Here is a 19,340-nt window from a genome sequence, read left to right as displayed (position 1 = left end):
TTCTCCTAAATTCCAGATAAAAATATCCTTATTTAGAGCATTTATTTGCAGAAAATGAGAAATGGCTGAAATAACAAAAAGAGGCAGAGCTTTTAGACCTCAAATAATGCAAAGAAAACAAGTTCATATTCATAAAGATTTAAGAGTTCAGAAATCAATATTTGGTGGAATAACTTTTCATACATCTTGGCATCATGTTCTCCTCCACCAGTCTTACACACTGCTTTTGGATAACTATATGCTACTCACTCCTGGTGCAAAAATTCAAGCAGTTCAGGTTGGTTTGATGGCTTGTAATCATCGATCTTCCTCTTGATTATATTCCAGAGGTTTTCAATTTGGTAAAATCATCAATTTCATATATAACAAAAGGATAGGGACACCTTGTCATTCACTGAAATCAAGAATATTACATATATTTTATGCTGCTTTTTTTGGAATAACTGTCTTTACTGTCTAGGAAAGGCTTTGTACTAGATTTTGCAAAAACATTGCTGTGTGTGTGTGTGTGTGTGTGTGTGTGTGTCTGCAGTGCCTGCATTCATTAGAAGGAGTGTCCACAAACACTGTTTTTATATATACTGTATAAATACACATATACACATATTATGTGTATAACTTGTATGGTAACTGACCGACTCAATAGTTTCTCATGCACACACACCAGACACACACTCACACACACCACACACACACTCACACACACCACACACACACTCATACACACACACACACACACACATGCGTGCGCACACACACACACACACACACACACCGGTCAGCTCTTTAGATGCTTGAGCCAGATGATGCGGATCAGGCTGGGATGGAGATAATGCTGCTTCAGCTTCTTCACAGTCACATGACTGCTCAGTGATCTAATAGGAGGATGAGGGAAGTGGCTTGTTTATATGGAAGAACTGTGACAGAAACACAGCAAAAACTGATCTCAGGTCTGTGCTCTTCTCAGTCTGAACCGGTTCTAAAACCCCTCCGGCTTGTGCTTTTACACTGCTAACCTGACCAAACGCCTTCAGACTGTGTTATACCCATCCACTGATCTTCACTGTGTAAGTGGGTGAAAGGTCAAATGTATAGGTAGCCACGATGCTATCAAGCTAACATTAGCATTTTCAACCTGTCTGAAGCTTGGATTATCCACAACAGCACAGTGGAGCTAAATCAGTTAGATTGAATGGGATTCTGTAAAGATTGAGGTTCAGTGTTCAAGCTAGCTGTGTTTAGCTTAGCAACTTTACCTCCCTGTTATGTTTATATTTTGTGCTTTTCATATATTAAACTGGTAAATATTGTCACAGTATAAGATTTTAAGTGTTTGAACTAGTAATATTCTAGGCTTTAGTTAGCAGGGTAGTCAAGATAGGGTGTTGAATATGAAGGGCCTAATTTCCTATTTTTTCTTCTTCTTTTTTCTTCTTCTTAAAAATAATTAAATACATAAATATATGTATTTAAGCATACCTGTCAAGTTTTGGACTTAAAAATAAGGGAAATTTTCCGTCACCCGCTTCGAGCCGCCCACCAACCCAACCGAGGTTTAGAATCCCTTACATTTTAAGACAGGTTTACAAGAAATCTGAAATAACCACCTGTGAACCTTTTACAAACTACAATTAGATTATCAGAATCTGATAGGTCTACCTTTGTTGACACTGAAATGCTGTGGATATTCCTACATATCTAATTCTTATAATACATATATTATATATATATATTATTTCTTCCAAAAAACAAAAAAAACAGTTTTTCCACTTTTTTTATTTTTCATTCGCCTTTTTTCGCATTTTTGTCTTTATTGAGCCGGGGGTTCTCAGTTTTGTTTTTTTTTGGAACTCATATTAAATGCATATTTTAATTAATTTATTTAATTCATTCATTTAATTCATTTGTGCTATTAAGAACAGTGTTTTCCCCCCAAAATGATAATTAAATATTATTCTTGCACATGATATGATGTGGCACACCCCTTACTGAGATATTAAAAAAATACAAGAATTTTATCAGATTTGTAACAGAAGTCAATGATCCAGAATGTCATGATACTAATAATAATAATGCACTCCAAATCTCTCCATATTTGCAGGATTAAAGTACAATAAATGATACTGCACAGATATAATCTGTCTCTAGTAGATATATAATAGGAAATAAGAACAGTGTGATTTTTTTTTCTTTTGCTAAAAACAGTAAAAAAGCAGTACCCTGATAATTTGGGGTGGGTGATATGACACAATATAGTATCGTCTATGATATTGAAAAATGTTGGTGATATTATTGCGTGCGATATGGGAGGAGGTTTCGGTTGGAGTAGTGTGTGTGTGGGTGTGTGTGCAGCAGTGTTTACGTACGCTGCATACGTGCAAGAGTAGCTCTGATTAACCCTGTTGGCATTAGGGCTGGGACTGAGGAAGTAAGCAGCATGTGTATATATATGTGTGTGTGTGTTTGTGTGAGTGGGTATATAGGTGTAGGTGTGGAAGTGGAGTCGTAGGTGGAGTGGAGGGGGGTGGCAGGGGGGTGTAACGCCACCACACACAAGCAGCACTTAGCGAAGGCCCTGTTTGCTCCTATAATAATCCCAATCCCGTCAGATTAGAGGGATGATGAGGCCGTTGGAGCTTCAGCGCGGTCTTCAGCGACTTCAGTCGACTCAATGGCCAAAGCCGTTAGAACTGGGCGCGACGCTGTGGGAGCAGTAGTACACAACCTGCCTGTCTGTCTATCTGTGGGTTTAACAGTGGTGGAATTTTCCTCTCTCTGGACTGGTTGTGCTGGTCGTGGTGAGGGCGTGGTCGTATCAGTTTGCACGTAGGTTGTTGTTGCTTCAGCGACTGGAGCAGGCCTGCTTTTGAAGCTCCGCTGAAGCTGATTCTGGCTCAGAGGAACCGCTGGGATTTGGGCTTTGTCGCTTTCTCGCTCTTCACTGCTAACAAAGCCAATTACCTGAGGTCATTTCTGACCTGGGAGTCCGGTCTGGATGATCTCCACGCAGCATGAAGCAGGTATCTAATGGCATGGTTTGATGTCAGTATTAGAATTAGAGAGTGTGGGTCCAGTTTAGCACATGTGGTTCCATGCTATGATATGGTGCAGCGCTGGAATACCATAAAAATACCAACAAAGTTTATTGAACTTCTGATAGTAAATGTCTGTAATAATTAGAGATTTACTATTCTATTTACTAGGGGTGGGCGATATGGCCCTTATATAATATCACAATATTTCAGGGTATTTTTGTGATGACGATATACTTGGCGATATAGGAAAACTAAAAAAAAACCATTAATTTCAGGAATATAGTATAATGGTATAACAGAATAATCATAATGTGGCAAAATAAATAATATAGCATAAAATAATATAATGCAGCAAATAATATTGCAGAATATTTAGTGCATGCATATCGTCGCTGTCCAATGAAAAACACTGATCTCCAAAACAGAAAAAAACAATTTAAACTTTCAGTGGATGTCAATGTAAAAAGAGTTTATTTCGGGTCATTTTGAAGAGATTCTATTAGTCTATGCATTAAGAAATTTTGGCACAGTGTAAGGGGCAGTTTGTCTGTTTAAATTATGTAGTAAACTAAAAATTAACAAAAATGGAGATAAGTGTTTTTCATAGGACAGCGACGATATAAACTGCTAACTAAAACAATTATACAATAAATACACTTAAAACTTCACAGTAAATAATAAACTACTTTCAAGACAGAACAGCCCTGTTATCACGATATGGATTTTTAATATCATGATATTTCTGTGTCACGATATATTGTATACGATATAATATTGCCCACCCCTACTATTTACACTTGAACACCTTTGTAATATCCCTTCGGATATACCAACAAAGCACAATATATGTAGCAGTGCTATTTTAATCGTACGTTTATCTCAGTAGTGCTGTTCTAATCATACATTTACCTCAGTAGTGCAGTTTTAATCATACATTCACCATAAAAGTGCTGTTTTAATCATGTATTTACCTCCATAATTCTGTTCTACTCGCATTGTGGTTCAATGCTAGGGTGCAGCACTGAAATACCATAAAACTTACGTTTATTGAATTTCAGATAGTAAATGTCTGTAATAATTAGAGATGTACTGAAATTAAATATTTTTGCAGAAAGTTGAATATCAATCAGAGATTTCCACAGACTTTCAATTACTTTATCAAATTTTACTACAACTACCATTTAAAATGTATTTAACACTTTTGTAATATCTCATCAGACATACCAACAAAGCACAATATGTATAGCAGTGCTGTTCTAATCATGCATTTACCTCAGTAGTGCTATTCTAATCATACATTTACCTCAGAAGTACGGTTCTAATCATACATTTACGTCAGAAATGTTGTTTTAATCATAAATTTACCTCAGAAGTGCTGTTCTTACCATATATTCACATCAGTATTGCTGTTGTAATCATACATTCAGTATACATTCATACATTTACCTCAGTAGTGCTAGTACAATCATGCATTTACCTCAGTATTGATTCTAATCGTACATTCACCATAGAAGTGCTGTTTCAATCATGTATTCACCTTCATATTGCTGTTCTACTCATACATTTACCTCAGTAGTGCTGTTCTAATCATGCATTTACCTTAGTATCGATATTCTAATCATACTTTTACCTCAGTAGTGCTGTTTTAATCATGCATTTACCTCAGTATTGATATTTTAATCATACATTTACCTTAGTAATGAAGTTCTAATTATACATTCACCTCAGGAGTGCTATACGCTGCTAAACAGAACTATGTTTGATTTGAGGCAACAGATCTTTTGCTAAATTAAAGAAAAAATATGTAATTTTATTGCTCCTTTCTTAGCAAATTTCTAAAATTTAGAGAGCAAACATATTTTGGCTTATTATCAAGGCCTAGATGTAGGATAAGTGGAAAATTTGGTCTGTTTTACATTTAGCTGATTTCTGCAGAGTGCTATAAACATGTCAAAATTTTGCTTTGTAAAATAAATAGTAATTTATCATGAGAATAATCTGTATTTTCCTGTTATTACTGAAGTTGACAGAGACATATTTTGCAATGAATCCAATTATTGTTAAATTCCAGTTTCTACCGGCCGCTTGAAGAAGCACCTTCACAGTGTTTTATGAAGGCTGGACACGCTCCTCCCTAAGCACAGTATGCTACACAGCAAAAAAGCACATGCATTATGGATGACGGGATCATGCAGTACAGATGAGTCATAACTCTTACAGCCATAGTATGCGCCTGTATACACACCGCTCACACACACACACACACACACACACACTCATACACAATCATACACACTCAGGTTTATCTGGGTTATTGGGTTTCGGATTTAAAATCACTAAATGTTTGTGTTAATGCGTTTCTGAGTAGACGGATGTGGGGGAATAAAATATTCAGTGCATTTCAGATTAATTGCCCTCACACACAGGCTAATAGTGCCTGTAATTAGTGAAAGCCATAATGGACCAACCCAGCAGACAGAAAAACATCAATCTGATGTCAGAAAGATGTTGAACTCAAACCTCAGAATTTAATGTGAAAATAAAAATCCATGTGATGCACCGATGTGGGAATTTTGGGCAGATGCTGATATCCAGTATTACACATGTATATTTTTGCAGATGCCAATATACATTTTATAACTTACCGAGAATCTAATCTTCTTTATTATTTTATAACTTAAATAGAAACAAATAATAATAAATACAATCTGTTCAGAAAGTATCGGTATTAAATATTGTCCAAAAAATAAATTATGTGGCAACATCAATATATTTCCGATATTATATTGTGCATCCCGAGAAAATACATCAAAACTTTATACTGAAAGTTACATTTCTGTCAAAAACAGCATGGGGTTTACTGTACATCAACATACAATATTGGACATTTATTGGAAATCCAAGTCACATATTATATTTGTAATAAATTATATTTTTGTACACTTTTGACCATTATTCCACTTTTAAAGTGACTTTAGAGCATAATAATTAAGTCATTCTTCAGTAGTGATTTTCCAATCATATATCTACCTCAGTACCTTTTTAAAATCATATATTTACCTCAGTAATGCTTTTCCAAACATACATTTACCTCAGTAGTGCTTTTTCTAATCATATATCTACATCAGTACAGCTTTTCTTATCATATATTTACCTAAGTAGTGCTTTTCCAATCATATATCTACCTCAGTCGTGCTTTTCCATTTATACATTTACCTCAGTAGTGCTTTTAATCAATTATTTACCTTAGTAGTGCTTTTCTAATCATACATTTACCTCAGTAGTGCTTTTCCAGTCATATACTTACCTCTGTTGTATTGTCCTGTCATATATTTACCTCAGTAGTGCTTTTCTAATCACACATTTACTTCAGTAGTGCTTTTCCAATCATACATTTACCGCTGTTGTGCTTTTCAAACATAAATTTACCTCGGTAGGGCTTTTCCAATCACATATCTACCTCGGTAGGGATTTTCTAATCATATATTTTCATCAATCTTAAACATGACTGTACCTCAGCAAATAAAATTAGTCTTTTGCTATCCAAGCAAGTGCTAAGGCTAAGTTAGCTCAGCTAATGTTACTGCCCTAGCCCTACACAGCTACTATCTTTCAGATGGTAACTTCACAGTTTGTGAAGAGATAGTAAACTGACACCATGTGTGATTAATGGTGCTGGATGCTCGTCACTATCATCAGTGATGTACATGCTGGAAAATACACTACACTGCCAGTGTAAAGATGCAGTGTTGTTTTGTTGTATCGCTAGTATCGCTAAATGCTAATGGACCTGTGCTACTGCTTGTTCGCGCACATGTTCCTGGTTTAAAAGTGTCTCTTCATTATCAGCCTGTTTGGTTCTGTGGGTAGTTTTTTGATAATATTCAAAGAGCCAATTTGGTCGAATAGATTCTCCTACTACAACTGATAGCCTTGTGAAGTGAGATACGCTGAGAGATACAGAATGCTAATATTTAGCACCCTGTGGGACACTGTTCTATACGCCACAGCATTGCAGCGGCATGCTAATGGATTAGCGTGTAGCTTGTGCTTTCAGGGGAAGTAGCAGGGTGCAGGAAGTGATAAGAAAGTGAACAAAAGTAAGGCAGAGCTTAATAGAAATTCAGCATGTTTTTTTTTTATATATAATTTCTGTTTTTTTTTTTCTCTATTTAAATGTAATTGGTTTCTAGTCAAAAGCAATTTGTTTGAGAGTGCTTTTTTTAGGCTGTGATGAATGTAATGGTTTTTACGTGCCGTGTTGACCGTCTGTATTTCTATATGCGGCTCTTCAGCTGTTGGAAAGTTGAAAAAAGCTATTTTTTATTCTGTGAGTGCAAGAGGAAGCTGGTGTTAAAATTCAGGCCCTGTCTATGTCCTCAGTCACACCGCTGCCTCTAACAGTGCATAGTAGATTAGGAGTGAGAAACTGCCTTGTCAGTCATGGATAGAGAAGCTTCAGATAGAAGCGTAGCTAGAGTCTGTCTTCACTGTACTGAAATGATATATGACAGATACAGATTTCATATATATATATATATTAGTATTTTTGCCCTATAATGCGCACTTAAAATACTTTAATTTTCCCAAAAATCATCAGTGTGCCTTATAATCTTATGTATGAATTTTACCAGTCAGTTTGTGTAAGGAATAGTAAAGCCACTCTGCTTAAGTACGGTGTTTCAAAGGAGCTTCAGTTTAGCCTGAGGCACCGAGGCTGAAGCAGTATTAGCATTAGCTGCTAACCACGCTAAGTGCTAGCTCTTTCACCGTTTTCACCTCTTTCAGAGGCGAGTACAGTATATCGGATTGTAGTCTGCGTGTTTACTGTGTTAAAACAGTTAAGCTAATATTGCCCTAGTTTACCAGAACATTCAGGGTTTCTCAGTGTAGCGCTGTCGGGTGCTAACTTTACTAGCGCTAACTGTGGCTAGCTGCAGCTGCTAATGCTAATGCTGTTGCACCCAGCCTTAGTGAAAATCCAGAAATCTAAGCTTACTGTAAATAAACAGAAGCACTTCTGTACTCACACAGATAAACAGAGAAGAGAAATCAGTGTAGATGGACATTGTTTGACTTTCAAAGAAAATGTTTTTTTAAAGAAGTACAGTTGTTTACTTTACTTAGCTTAGCTTTACAGGTCTCGTCACCTAGCAGTTTATTGATAATGCACCTGTCACGGATGAGAGGGATGGACGTAAGTGCACATAAAATATTTATGTTTATTAAACAAACAAGAATAATAAAAACAGAAAACAAAACCCGGGTAACGCAAAAAACTTACAAAAAACAAGACTAGGATATAAATTAACTAAGACAAAGACAAGGAAAACTAAGGAAACAAAAAACTCTATAAAACTAACTTTAAACAAAGAATATCTAGAAAATACAAAAACAACACACCTGGATCGTAGTGACAAAAAGATACTATAGAACACAAAACACAAAATCTACTCACAAACCTACAGCCACAAAGATACAAAAGACTCCACAAGGAAACACTCATACAAGGGGCTATTTATACACAAGGAGGGTGAAGACAGGTAACGAGGGGGCGGGGTTACAAACAAGACACAAGGTGACAACATTAATGGCTAGGGCGGAGCTAGGGCGGAGACAGAACAATAACAAAACAATGCCATGTGCTCAAAAAAGCACATGGCTGGGAACACAAGACAGGAAAACAGGGAAGGAGCACAGAAAACCAAAAGAGGGAAAAACAAAGGACAGACACAGGCTAATATGTGACAGCACCTTATAATTTGGTGCGCCTTATAGTGTAGAAAATACAGTACTGTATATTAGAGCTGCACAATATATAATTTCAGCATTGTTTTCACAATGTCACAAAAGGCAAATAAACCTTGTTTGGTACAAAAAGAAAAGTTCCATTGTTTTTCCACTATTTTATAACTTAAAAAGTCAAAAGTTTGGACACACCTCTTCTCATTCAATGTGTTTTCTTTATTTTTATGATTTTTTACACTGTTAATTTAATATTAAAGATATTAAATCTATATTGGAGCACATGCAGAATGATTTATTGCCAATAGATGGAGACTTTCTGGAGCAGTAGTATAGAAATTTAACCTATTTACCTCACTAATTCTTGCTCTCGTCACTGAAGGCTCTTAAATCCTCATAGCAATAGTACAGACAATTACTCCATCAAAAGCAGGATGAACTCTTTTTATTAACCTTGTTTGTAGTTTATTGTATGCAAGACCAAGTGATTTTACCCAGTGATTTGAATAAATCATGTCTTGAGTCTTAAAAAGGCCTTAAAAATAAAGTGCTGTAACTGGATATTGGTGGTGACAGACAGGATGTAACGTGATGACGAAGCTAACCTGAAGGTGATGATTAACGTTCTGGGAAAAAGAGAATTGATGGAGGAATAAGTAGATCTAGTTCAGCTTTAAATAACTCGATAAAATATTCCTGAGGCTGAATAGATCTGGCCAGTAGAGTGAGGTAACTGGATATCGGTGATGACTAACGTAATCTGATGACAAAGCTAACCTAAAGACGTGATGATCACCAATGCTGGGAAAGAGAATTAATGAAGAAATGCAGAGATCTTTGCCATGTTATACATAAAATCAGCTTTAATGAACATATAGGACAGCAGCCTGTCACTCACACAGACACAGAGACAGTGCTGTGTATCTACTTGTGTGTCACAAATCAAAACGTTGCAACATGACGTGTTTGATTTAATTGACTTAAAGGAGAACTCTGGTGTAAAATGGACTTTTGTTGTAGTAAAACATGATAAAAAGTACTTTCCTTTGATGAACAGCACACCTCTGTTCTCCCACAGCGTTCCGAGATCCAGAAATTTCAACAGTTTGTCCAAACACCCTTCAGACTGGGTAATGCAGGGCATAACTTGCCCTGATAAATCGTTCTTTTCACCGTTATCCAGCTCAAAGCTTGCTAGAATCCAGAACTCCTGGCTTCGGCTGCTAGGCTATGCAGAGTTCTATGTAGACTCGCGTTATAGGATTTAAACAGAGGTTTTTAATAAGCTTCTTGTTCACTTTTTAAGTTATTAATGCCTCGTTTTAAATGTCAGGACTCTCCAGATCCTAGCAAGAAGCTACTTTGAGCTGCATAACAATGAAAAAATGGGGGTCAATTTTGCCCCATGTCACCCAGTCTGAAGGGTGTTTGGACAAAATGTTAAAATTTCTGGATCTCGGAACGCTGTGGGAGAACAGAGGTGTGCTGTTCATCAAAGGAAATTACTTTTTATCATGTTTTACTACAACACAAGTCCATTTTACACCAGAGTTCTCCTTTAAGTGACAGCGCAAGTCCTGCGATGTGACTATTGCGTAGTGATGGGAATTCCGGCTCTTTCTAGGGAGCCGGTTCTTCTGGCTCAGCTCGGATCTTTCAGCTCCCATGTGGCTCCTTAGATTTTTTTAGGTTGCCTAAATCAGTGTATTACCAAATTATGTGTAAAACGAATTACTAGTGTAAAAACATACATTATATTAATGATGTATTATTTATGTTATTTATACAAAAATAAATTATTAAATACTAAAACAAAGGCCCATCTCAAGTAAACAAATATGTCCAGTCTCAAAAATGTGTGTATTATTTGTAAATGTTCAACTATATACAGTGAAACAAACAGCACCAAACAAACAACATCAACTTTACTTCACTTTTGAAATCCTTTAGAATTCCTAAGAATACGAAATCTCTAGAAATCTATGATGAGCTTTCACTGGCCTAATATTTCTCTATTTTTATGTATTTTTTCTTCCTTAATGTATGTTTTTAAGCTGTCTTCTTTTGGGGTTTATATGTATCATTTTGAAACTAAAACTTAAAATAAAAGTGTAAATATAAAAAATGGTTGACAGCAATGATAACCGATAATAACACTTTATATATAATTACACTTTATAACTGAACAAGATTCACACTGTATAACTGTAACTAATAAATCATGTTTATCCAGTGCTCAGAAAAAGAGCACTCCACTTCCCATTTCGCTCTTGCTCAGTGTAGATACACCAATCACGTGCGGCAAAAAAAAAAAAAAAAAGATCATTCACAACCGACCTATCACTACTATCGTGATGACGATGCTTAAACGATATATCGTTCAGCCCTAGTCGGAACTAACTGTGGTATAATTAAAAGTAAATACAGTAAATATGCTTGGTTATAACAAGTTATATTGCATGTTTTTTATTTGTATCAGAATTTTTGGCAATATTTTTTGCGGAAAGTGTGTGTGAATTGCATGTGTGTGTGTGTGTACAAGGCTTCACTGCTCCCCGACTGGAGCTGCTGAATGGCCCGTTGGCTCCGCTCCCTCTGGCAGCCGGGTGCGATTGTTACTGGCTGTGGGGCATCAGTGCCTGTGCCCGCTGCAGGGGGTCACTTACACTCATTACTGTACTGCTGCTCCTCCTCCAGCTTCAGGTGAGGCTCTGAGGCCAGCAGCGGACTCAGCCAAGACAAACCAGACGATTCCCGCTTATTTATACTACTGTAAGCTGCTCTTTATAGCCTGACGCTAAGCTAAAACTGTCAGATCCAGGTTCTCAGGTCGATTAATCAGCGAGCCAAGTCGCTGCTGTGTGCGTCCAACAGCGGGCTGAAGTGAGGTCAGCGGAGATGATGTAATAAAATCACTGCGAAACCAGTGTTTACTAACAGAGCAGAATCGCTGATCTGTGATCGAGTATCATTTTCCGGCATTAAAAGTGCAGATAACCGGCCTCATACAGCCAAGCCTTTCAGTTACTTCATTTTAATGTTGTGGATGGTGATTTTTAAGAGCATCACCTTTCATTTCAAAGGATTGCAGAACACCTAAGTGAATAGGAAAATGCTAAAAAAAAATGATTTGGTTAAATACTGTAAATTTTATGGTTGCATTTTAATCAGTGTAGATTTATAATCTTTCCCTTGGCTTCTGATTTCTTCTGGCTTCATTTGTGTTCTTTTTTAAACAATATAGTAAATACAGTACATCAAAAATGTTGGAGATCTGGTTCTAATCCAAGTCATGCAGCTTGCCGTCAGCTGCCAGAGCCCCGAGAGAGCCCAGTTGGCCTTGCTCTGTCTCTCTGGGTGGGTAGATGTTCTCGCTCTTTCTCCCCACATCACTCCTAGGGTGATGTCGATCAGCACAAGGCTGCATCTGTGAGCTGATGTATCGGAACCGAGATGCTGCGCTTTGATGCTGCGCTTTGATGCTGCTCGGCAATGCTGCATTAGCAGCAGTTTAAAAAAATAAATAAAGAGGCGGAGTCTGACTTCACATGTATCGGAGGAGGCATGCACCTTCTGGTGTTGGGGCATCACTAGTGATAGGGGTAGGAGTCCTAATGAGTGGGTTGGGTATTTGACTTTGTAAATTGGGGAGAAAATGGAAAAAAATTACTGTCTAGTATTCTTTTAAGAAAGCTTATTTTTAAGTTTGTTCTAAAGTCCTTTAATAAAGTGTTCCACATGGCTGCTGTTTGGACACTTTCTCTTCTTCTTTCTCTCTCTCTCTCTTTCTCTCGCTCTCTCTCTGCCACGCCCCGCTCTGCTCAGACTTCCAGGTCCCTTATGCGCTTATGGGCTTAAAAGACGAAGCAGGAAACCGGGTTAATTCAGCTTAGAGGTGTCTCTGGAAGCGCATGCTGGGGGTATGTGGGGGTGTGTCAGCTCCAGCCACAGCCTGGGAGGACCTCGGGGGCCAGGAGGTGACCCAGAAATAGATCTGTGTGGCGAAAGCTGCCTTAGATACTGAGCCAGCTTCCACAATCACTCGCAGCAGCAAATGGTCTGAGGAGAGGAAATCAGAGATGTTGAGTCTGGCCTTCTGTTCAGGGTGGGCGTCTCCGCCGTGGAGGAACCTGAGCTCTGGAATAACAGCTGAAATATTATAGTGACTGCTGTGCGTTCCTCGGGCCATGTCATTTCCGTATCGCGGAGAACACGGATGGAATTACGGAACTGAGGCAATAAAATCAAGGCTTTTTGGCGTGTCATTTGAAGCGCTGCGTGTGTTATCATATTAAGTTAGTGCCAACAGAAAGTGTGGAGCCTGGATTTTAATATGCTGTATGGCAAGGGTGTCAGAAGTATTCACAATATAATATCACAATATTTAATTGCATTTTGGCGAGAACAATGGCGATATGACAAAACACTGAATTAAACAAAAAAAACCACAATACATTATTGCAACAAAATGAAAATTGCATTTTATTATTGCATACGATATGATATGGCACACCCTTAACTGAGATATTAAACAGAAGTCAAGGATCTAGAATGTCATGATACTAATAATCCACTCCATCTACATGGGGTTGGACAATGAAACTGAAACATCTGTCAAATTGGAGCAGCCTGGTGGCCAATCTTCATTAATTGCACAGAGTGTGAAGGTTCAATTAGCAGGATAAGAGCACAATTTTGCTCAAAATATTATATTGCAATGCACACAACATTATGGGTGACATACCAGAGTTCAAAAGAGGACAAATTGTTGGTGCACGTCTTGCTGGAGCATCTGTGACCAAGACAGCAAGTCTTTGTGATGTATCAAGAGCCACGGTATCCAGGGTAACGTCAGCATACCACCAAGAAGTACCAACCACATCCAACAGGATTAACTGTGGATACTGTAAGAGGAAGCTGTCTGAAAGGGATGTTCGGGTGCTAACCCGGATTGTATCCAAAAAACATAAAACCACGGCTGATCAAATCACGTCAGAATTCAATGTGCACCTCAACTCTCCTGTTTCCACCAGAACTGTCCGTCACCACAATAAATTATTGTGCTCTAAAACCAGGTGTTTCAGTTTCATTGTCCAACCCCTGTAGTTAAAGGCGGGTAAAACAGGTTTAGAAATAAAAAATCCATCCCAGGGATTAGGTTGAATTAGCTCCAGAGCCAGCCAGGCAATGGGAGCAAAATCCTGGGATGGATTTTAACTTTTTGGATTTCGGGATGGCGCGATTTATCTGTTTTTTTTGTTTGTTTGTTTTTTATGTTGACCAGCCAGAATAAAATCAAGTCGGAATGAAATAGGAGGAACGAAGCTATTTTTTTTTTATGTAAGGAGTAGAAAGTACCGATACATGCATAAAAAAGGAGTAGAAGGAGTAGAAGTAAAAAGTATAGATACCCAAAAAATTACTTAAGTAAGATAATGAAGTATTACTACACCTCTGCTGTACGAACAAAAATATTGAGACACTTGCTTGTTTGTTGGTTCTTTTTTTGCTCCAGGGATTTGATTGCATTCAGCAACAAGAGCAAAAGCTCAGTGTTGCTTTTTTAAAGAAACTTTATTGAAACATTTTAGTACATATTACAAGATTTCATCACATGCATTAAATTCCAAATGTATAATCATCATACATAAACTAAAATATCAAATAATAATAGCAAAATAACTCATACTTACACATAATTAATAATAAATGCTACAATTTTAAATTGTCCAGGGCCTCTCTAGCCCATGCCTGGCCTGGCATTAGGCACAGTGCTCATAGTGCCCATAGATTTACAGTATATTTACTTCTATTCTATTGGCATTTCTTCTCAACAGAGACTAGAAAAGCTGACTATACAAACCAACTGACTATTTGACTTCTTATATTCCCAAAATGATGATAAAACTACAATAAAGCTACAGTAATCCTCAAACATCCTGTTGGTGTCAGTTTTCTATTCTATTACGTTCTGGTAACGCTCCTTTTATTGCTTATTTCAGCATTTTTTAAAAATCTATTCAAATTTAATTCCGGAAAATACAACAAGTTGAATGGAAAACTAAGCCGGATTTGGCAGGGCCCTACATTTGTTCAGTAGAGTAATCCCTCCGTTAATCTATATCATCTTTAAGCTGACTGTCATTTGAAATCTAAGCAAATTTGCTCCTCGGCACCCCAATTGGATTAGGATTGGAGCGGTCTCGTCAGCATCGGCTTTCCTTTTCAGGCGTAGACGTGCACACTCGACGCGCATGGCTGGAGCTTTAGTCGTGAGCTAAATGAGCTCTCCTGGTTTCTCTTTATTTGTTTGTTTGCTTGTTTGATTGATTAATCAATTCCTTTAAAGCAATACAGCTCTGGAAAAAAATGAAGAGAGCATTTCAGTTTCAATTTATAGGTTTATGTTTGAGAAAAATGGCTGAAAATACAAAAAAAAAGATGCAGAGCTTTCAGACCTCAAATAATTGCAAAGAAAACAAGTTCATATTCATAAAGTTTTAAGAGTTCAGAAAAATCAATGTTTGGTGGAATAACCCTGGTTTTTAATCACAGTTTTCATGCATCTTGGCATCATGTTCTCCTCCACCAGTCTTACACACTGCTTTTGGCTAACTTTATGCTACTCACTGCTGGTGCAAAAATTCAAGCAGTTCAGTTTCGTTTGATGGCTTGTGATCATCCATCTTCCTCTTGATTATATTCCAGAGGTTTTCAATCTGGTAAAATCAAAGAAACTCATCATTTTAAGTCTCTTATTTTTTGCAAGAGCTGTAGTTTGACATAAACAGTTTTTACATTTTGGTAGTGGTAGTACACTATACTTACCTTTCTTGTCAGTCTACCAGCACAGGTTTGGTGTCTAAAGTTCAATTCTTTAACTTTTTATTCAGAACAATATATATATATATATATATATATATATATATATATATATATATATATATATATATATAGGGCATATTGTATCATATCACCCACCCCTAATTATCACATCAGGGTTCTACTTTTTTACTGTTTTTAGCAAAAGAAAAATTCACACTGTTCTCATTTCCCATTATATATCTATTAGAGACAGATTAAATCTGTCCAGTATCATTTATTTTACTTAAATCCTGGATATATAGAGATATATGGAGTGCATTATTATTAGTATCATGGCATTCTGGATCATTGACTTCTGTTACAAATCTGATAAAATTCTTCTATTTTTTAATGTCTCAGTTATTAGGGCTGTGCCATATTATATTGTATGCAATAATAAAATGTAATTTTCATTTTATTGCAGTAGTTTATTCTTGAAATAAAGTTTTTTTTTATTCAGTGTTCTGCCATAATGCCAAGAGTATTGTTATTAACTAATATAGTGTCCTAGTAACAACCAGTAACAACAAGCAAGCCGTATTGCCAAACCCAGACACTCCCTGCTGGCACTGAAGTTCCATTCCAACAAAAACACAGTGCTTTATCTTTTCTTCAACAGAACATGGTTAGACTAGGCAGTTATGAATTGTATCAATAGTATCAATACATTTACACTATCAATCACTTAAATGAGTTTAGCTAAGTTGCTTATACACAGTAAAATCCACAATGTTAAAATCACACAAAACTCTTTTAACCCTCAGTGATAAACAATGCACAGGGTTGCTGTTATTTTTCAGAGTTAAAATTCAGTCACTTCTTGATTCTGCTTCAGTCTCAGCATTCTCTGTAGTGCAGTCACCATTATTCTTTCTTTAGGGTTATTATGTATATGTGTGTGTGTGTGTGTGTCTTAAATGTGTTTGTAGGTAAATCGGATTAAGTTGTGGTTTAGCATTATTCACCCTCTTGGTGTTGGGTTGCATGGTGGATAGGGGTCTCCACCCAAGAGTTATTGTGTTACAGGAGAACCACTGAAGCCTCTCTTGTTTTAAATAAAGCATAGTTAGGATAATTAAATAATTTATTATGTGGAAAAGCTCACATTTTATATTGTTTTAAAGATATACTCTGGTATATAGTTTCGGGTGAAGTTTAAAAAACATACAAAAATAAATCCAAATGAACACAGCTCTGGAAAAAAATAAGAAATCACTTCAGTTGCTATTTATAGGTTTATGTTTGAGTAAAATGAACATTGTTGTTTTATTCTATAAACTACAGACAACATTTCTCCCAAATTCCAAATAAAAATATTGTTATTTAGAGCATTTATTTGCAGAAAATGAGAAATACAAGTTCATATTCATTAAGTTTTAAGAGGTCAGAAATCAATATTTGGTGGAATATCCCTGTTTTTTTTTTTTTTTTTTTTTGGAATGTTCTCCTCCACCAGTCTTACACACTGCTTTTGGATAACTTTATGCTACTCACTCCTGGTACAAAAAATCAAGCAGTTCAGTTTGGTTTGATGGCTTGTGATCATCCATCTTCCTCTTTATTACTTTTTTTCCAGAGGTTTTCAATTTGGTAAAATTAAAGAAACTCCTTATTTTAAATATTCTCTTAAATATTCTCTTAGTTGTTGTTTTACATTGTGGGGTGAAATATGTTAACAATGATGAGAGTTACATAGAGTTAATATAGGACTCCATACGGTGTAGAGTTATTTTAACACGTTAGTGAGTGGGACCATATGTTATATCTAGGACAGTGGTAAATGTAACTGTTAAAAGTGTTAGTGTAACACTGTCAGTTTTGCTGTGTTTGATACATTATGTAGGAAGACACTGCCAGCAGTCAGAACCGGTGCGCTCTGCTGTGGCCAGTCAGAGCAGGTTGCTGCGGGTTTCTATCTGAGTAGCAGTAGCTGGCACGCGTCTGATCTCATTATCGAAGGTGATGCAGCCCTGTGATCTCGTTACTAAATGATGTAATACGCTGTAGATGTAGTTCTCTGCCACCCAGGGTCAGGCATGTTGGCCATTCTCCACTCTGTTTTGTCTAAATAGGCCTTAACGTCTTAATGCTCACCCAGCACAAACAGGACACGCCCTTTACCAAACAACACAGTAGAGTAGTAGTGTGTGGTAGGGCTGCACGATATTGGAAAAAGTTTTAAGAGTTCAGAAATCAATATTTGGCAAAATAACCCTGGTTTTTAATTACAGTTTTCATGCATCTTGGCATCATGTTCTCCTCCACCAGTCTTACACACTGCTTTTGGATAACTCTATGCCTTTACTCCTGGTGCAAAAATTCAAGCAGGGCAGCTAGAACACTCCCTTTACCAAACAACACTGTAGAGTAGTAGTGTGTGGTAGGGCTGCGATATATATCGGGATATTAAACAATGCAGGGCCCGTGACATCACCAGCCCCGCCCACACCTGCATGCTGTCTCACGTCCGGACCGAAATGAACATTGTTGTTTTATTCTATAAACTACAGACAACATTTCTACAAAATTTCTCCCAAATTCAGCGCCGAGCACTCAAAACCCGAGGAAAACAGCAAAACAACAGTAATCAGCCTTTTTTAATCAGGCATTTAAGTGGCTTTTTAAAAGGTAAATAAGAGCGTTTGTTTTTCTGGGATTAAAAGCGTGAATTCAGCTGCAACTGAAAATATCTGTGCAAAACTGTGCTGGACTGAGGTGCACAGCTTTCCACACACCAGCCATGTGGATGGAGGCTATGCGGTTACCTCGTGTTTACTCCACCGTCCACCTCGTGCTTCTCAGGCAGCAGCAGCCTGTCACTCACACAGACACAGAGACAGCGCTGTGTATCTACTTTACAAAACATTACAACTTGACGTGTTTGATTTTATACATGTGCACATCGCCATGGCGATGCTCAAATGAAATGCTTAAGTGTGTTGCCATGCATCAGACTCATCATCAAAAGGAATAGATGCACCCAGAAGGAAGTGTTGGAATGCAATTGATAAAAGTTACCAGAAACATTAAATAAATTATTAATGAGTCTGGCTTGATTCTTTAGTAACTAAATGAATACAGATTTGCTGCAATGAAAATTGTTACAGTTGTTATATTACAGCAACACAAATCCAACCCTAATCTCTCTCTCTCTCTCTCTCTCTCTCTCTCTCGTCCCACAGGAGTCGTAAGATCCAGATCCGGAACATTCCCCCTCACCTGCAGTGGGAGGTAAGCCCTGCTGCTTCTCATTAGAATACTGACTTGATTTTAAAACAAACAAAAAAAAGCATACGACTGATTGCTCTCTATTTATTTATAGAACTCATCCTGATCAAAATTAGCCTAATGACTGTTTTAATTTAGTTTCCTACATTGTAAATGAATACTGAAGTGATCCAGATTATGAAGGAACACATAAAGAATCATGTAGTAATTTTAAAGATTTTAACACTAAACCAAAATACTCTGTGAAGAAGCATTTAGATGTTCTTCTTATCTGAGGAGCTGTTAACTTTTAGTGGTTTCTGAGGCTGGAAACTCTGATGAACTTATCCTGTACAACTGAGGAAACTCTTGCTCTTCCTTCTCTGGGGGCGATCCTGATGAGGGCCAGTTTCATCATACCATTGCCATAATAGAGATTAGAACATTATTCAAATAGAGCCATTATTCACTGTATACCTGTAACTGTAC

At 37.1% G+C, this 19,340-nt stretch overlaps 2 protein-coding genes across 2 annotated transcripts in view; one reads left to right on the top strand and one right to left on the bottom strand.

Moving 5' to 3' along the window:
- The window catches only part of tmem41ab (transmembrane protein 41ab), a 519,270-nt gene that overhangs the window by 442,501 nt on the left and 57,429 nt on the right, over positions 1 to 19,340 (bottom strand). The gene's annotated exons all lie outside the window — the stretch shown is intronic.
- The window catches only part of igf2bp2b (insulin-like growth factor 2 mRNA binding protein 2b), an 80,583-nt gene that overhangs the window by 28,963 nt on the left and 32,280 nt on the right, over positions 1 to 19,340 (top strand). Inside the window, exon 3 of the mRNA XM_022674610.2 lies at positions 18,827 to 18,875. Coding sequence (XP_022530331.2) covers positions 18,827 to 18,875 — 49 coding nt within the window. The remainder of the gene's footprint in view (positions 1 to 18,826; positions 18,876 to 19,340) is intronic.

The sequence above is a fragment of the Astyanax mexicanus genome, chromosome 21 (assembly GCF_023375975.1).
Source record: "Astyanax mexicanus isolate ESR-SI-001 chromosome 21, AstMex3_surface, whole genome shotgun sequence".
Classification (NCBI taxonomy): domain Eukaryota; kingdom Metazoa; phylum Chordata; class Actinopteri; order Characiformes; family Acestrorhamphidae; genus Astyanax; species Astyanax mexicanus.
This window is presented reverse-complemented; position numbering and strand designations above follow the sequence as displayed.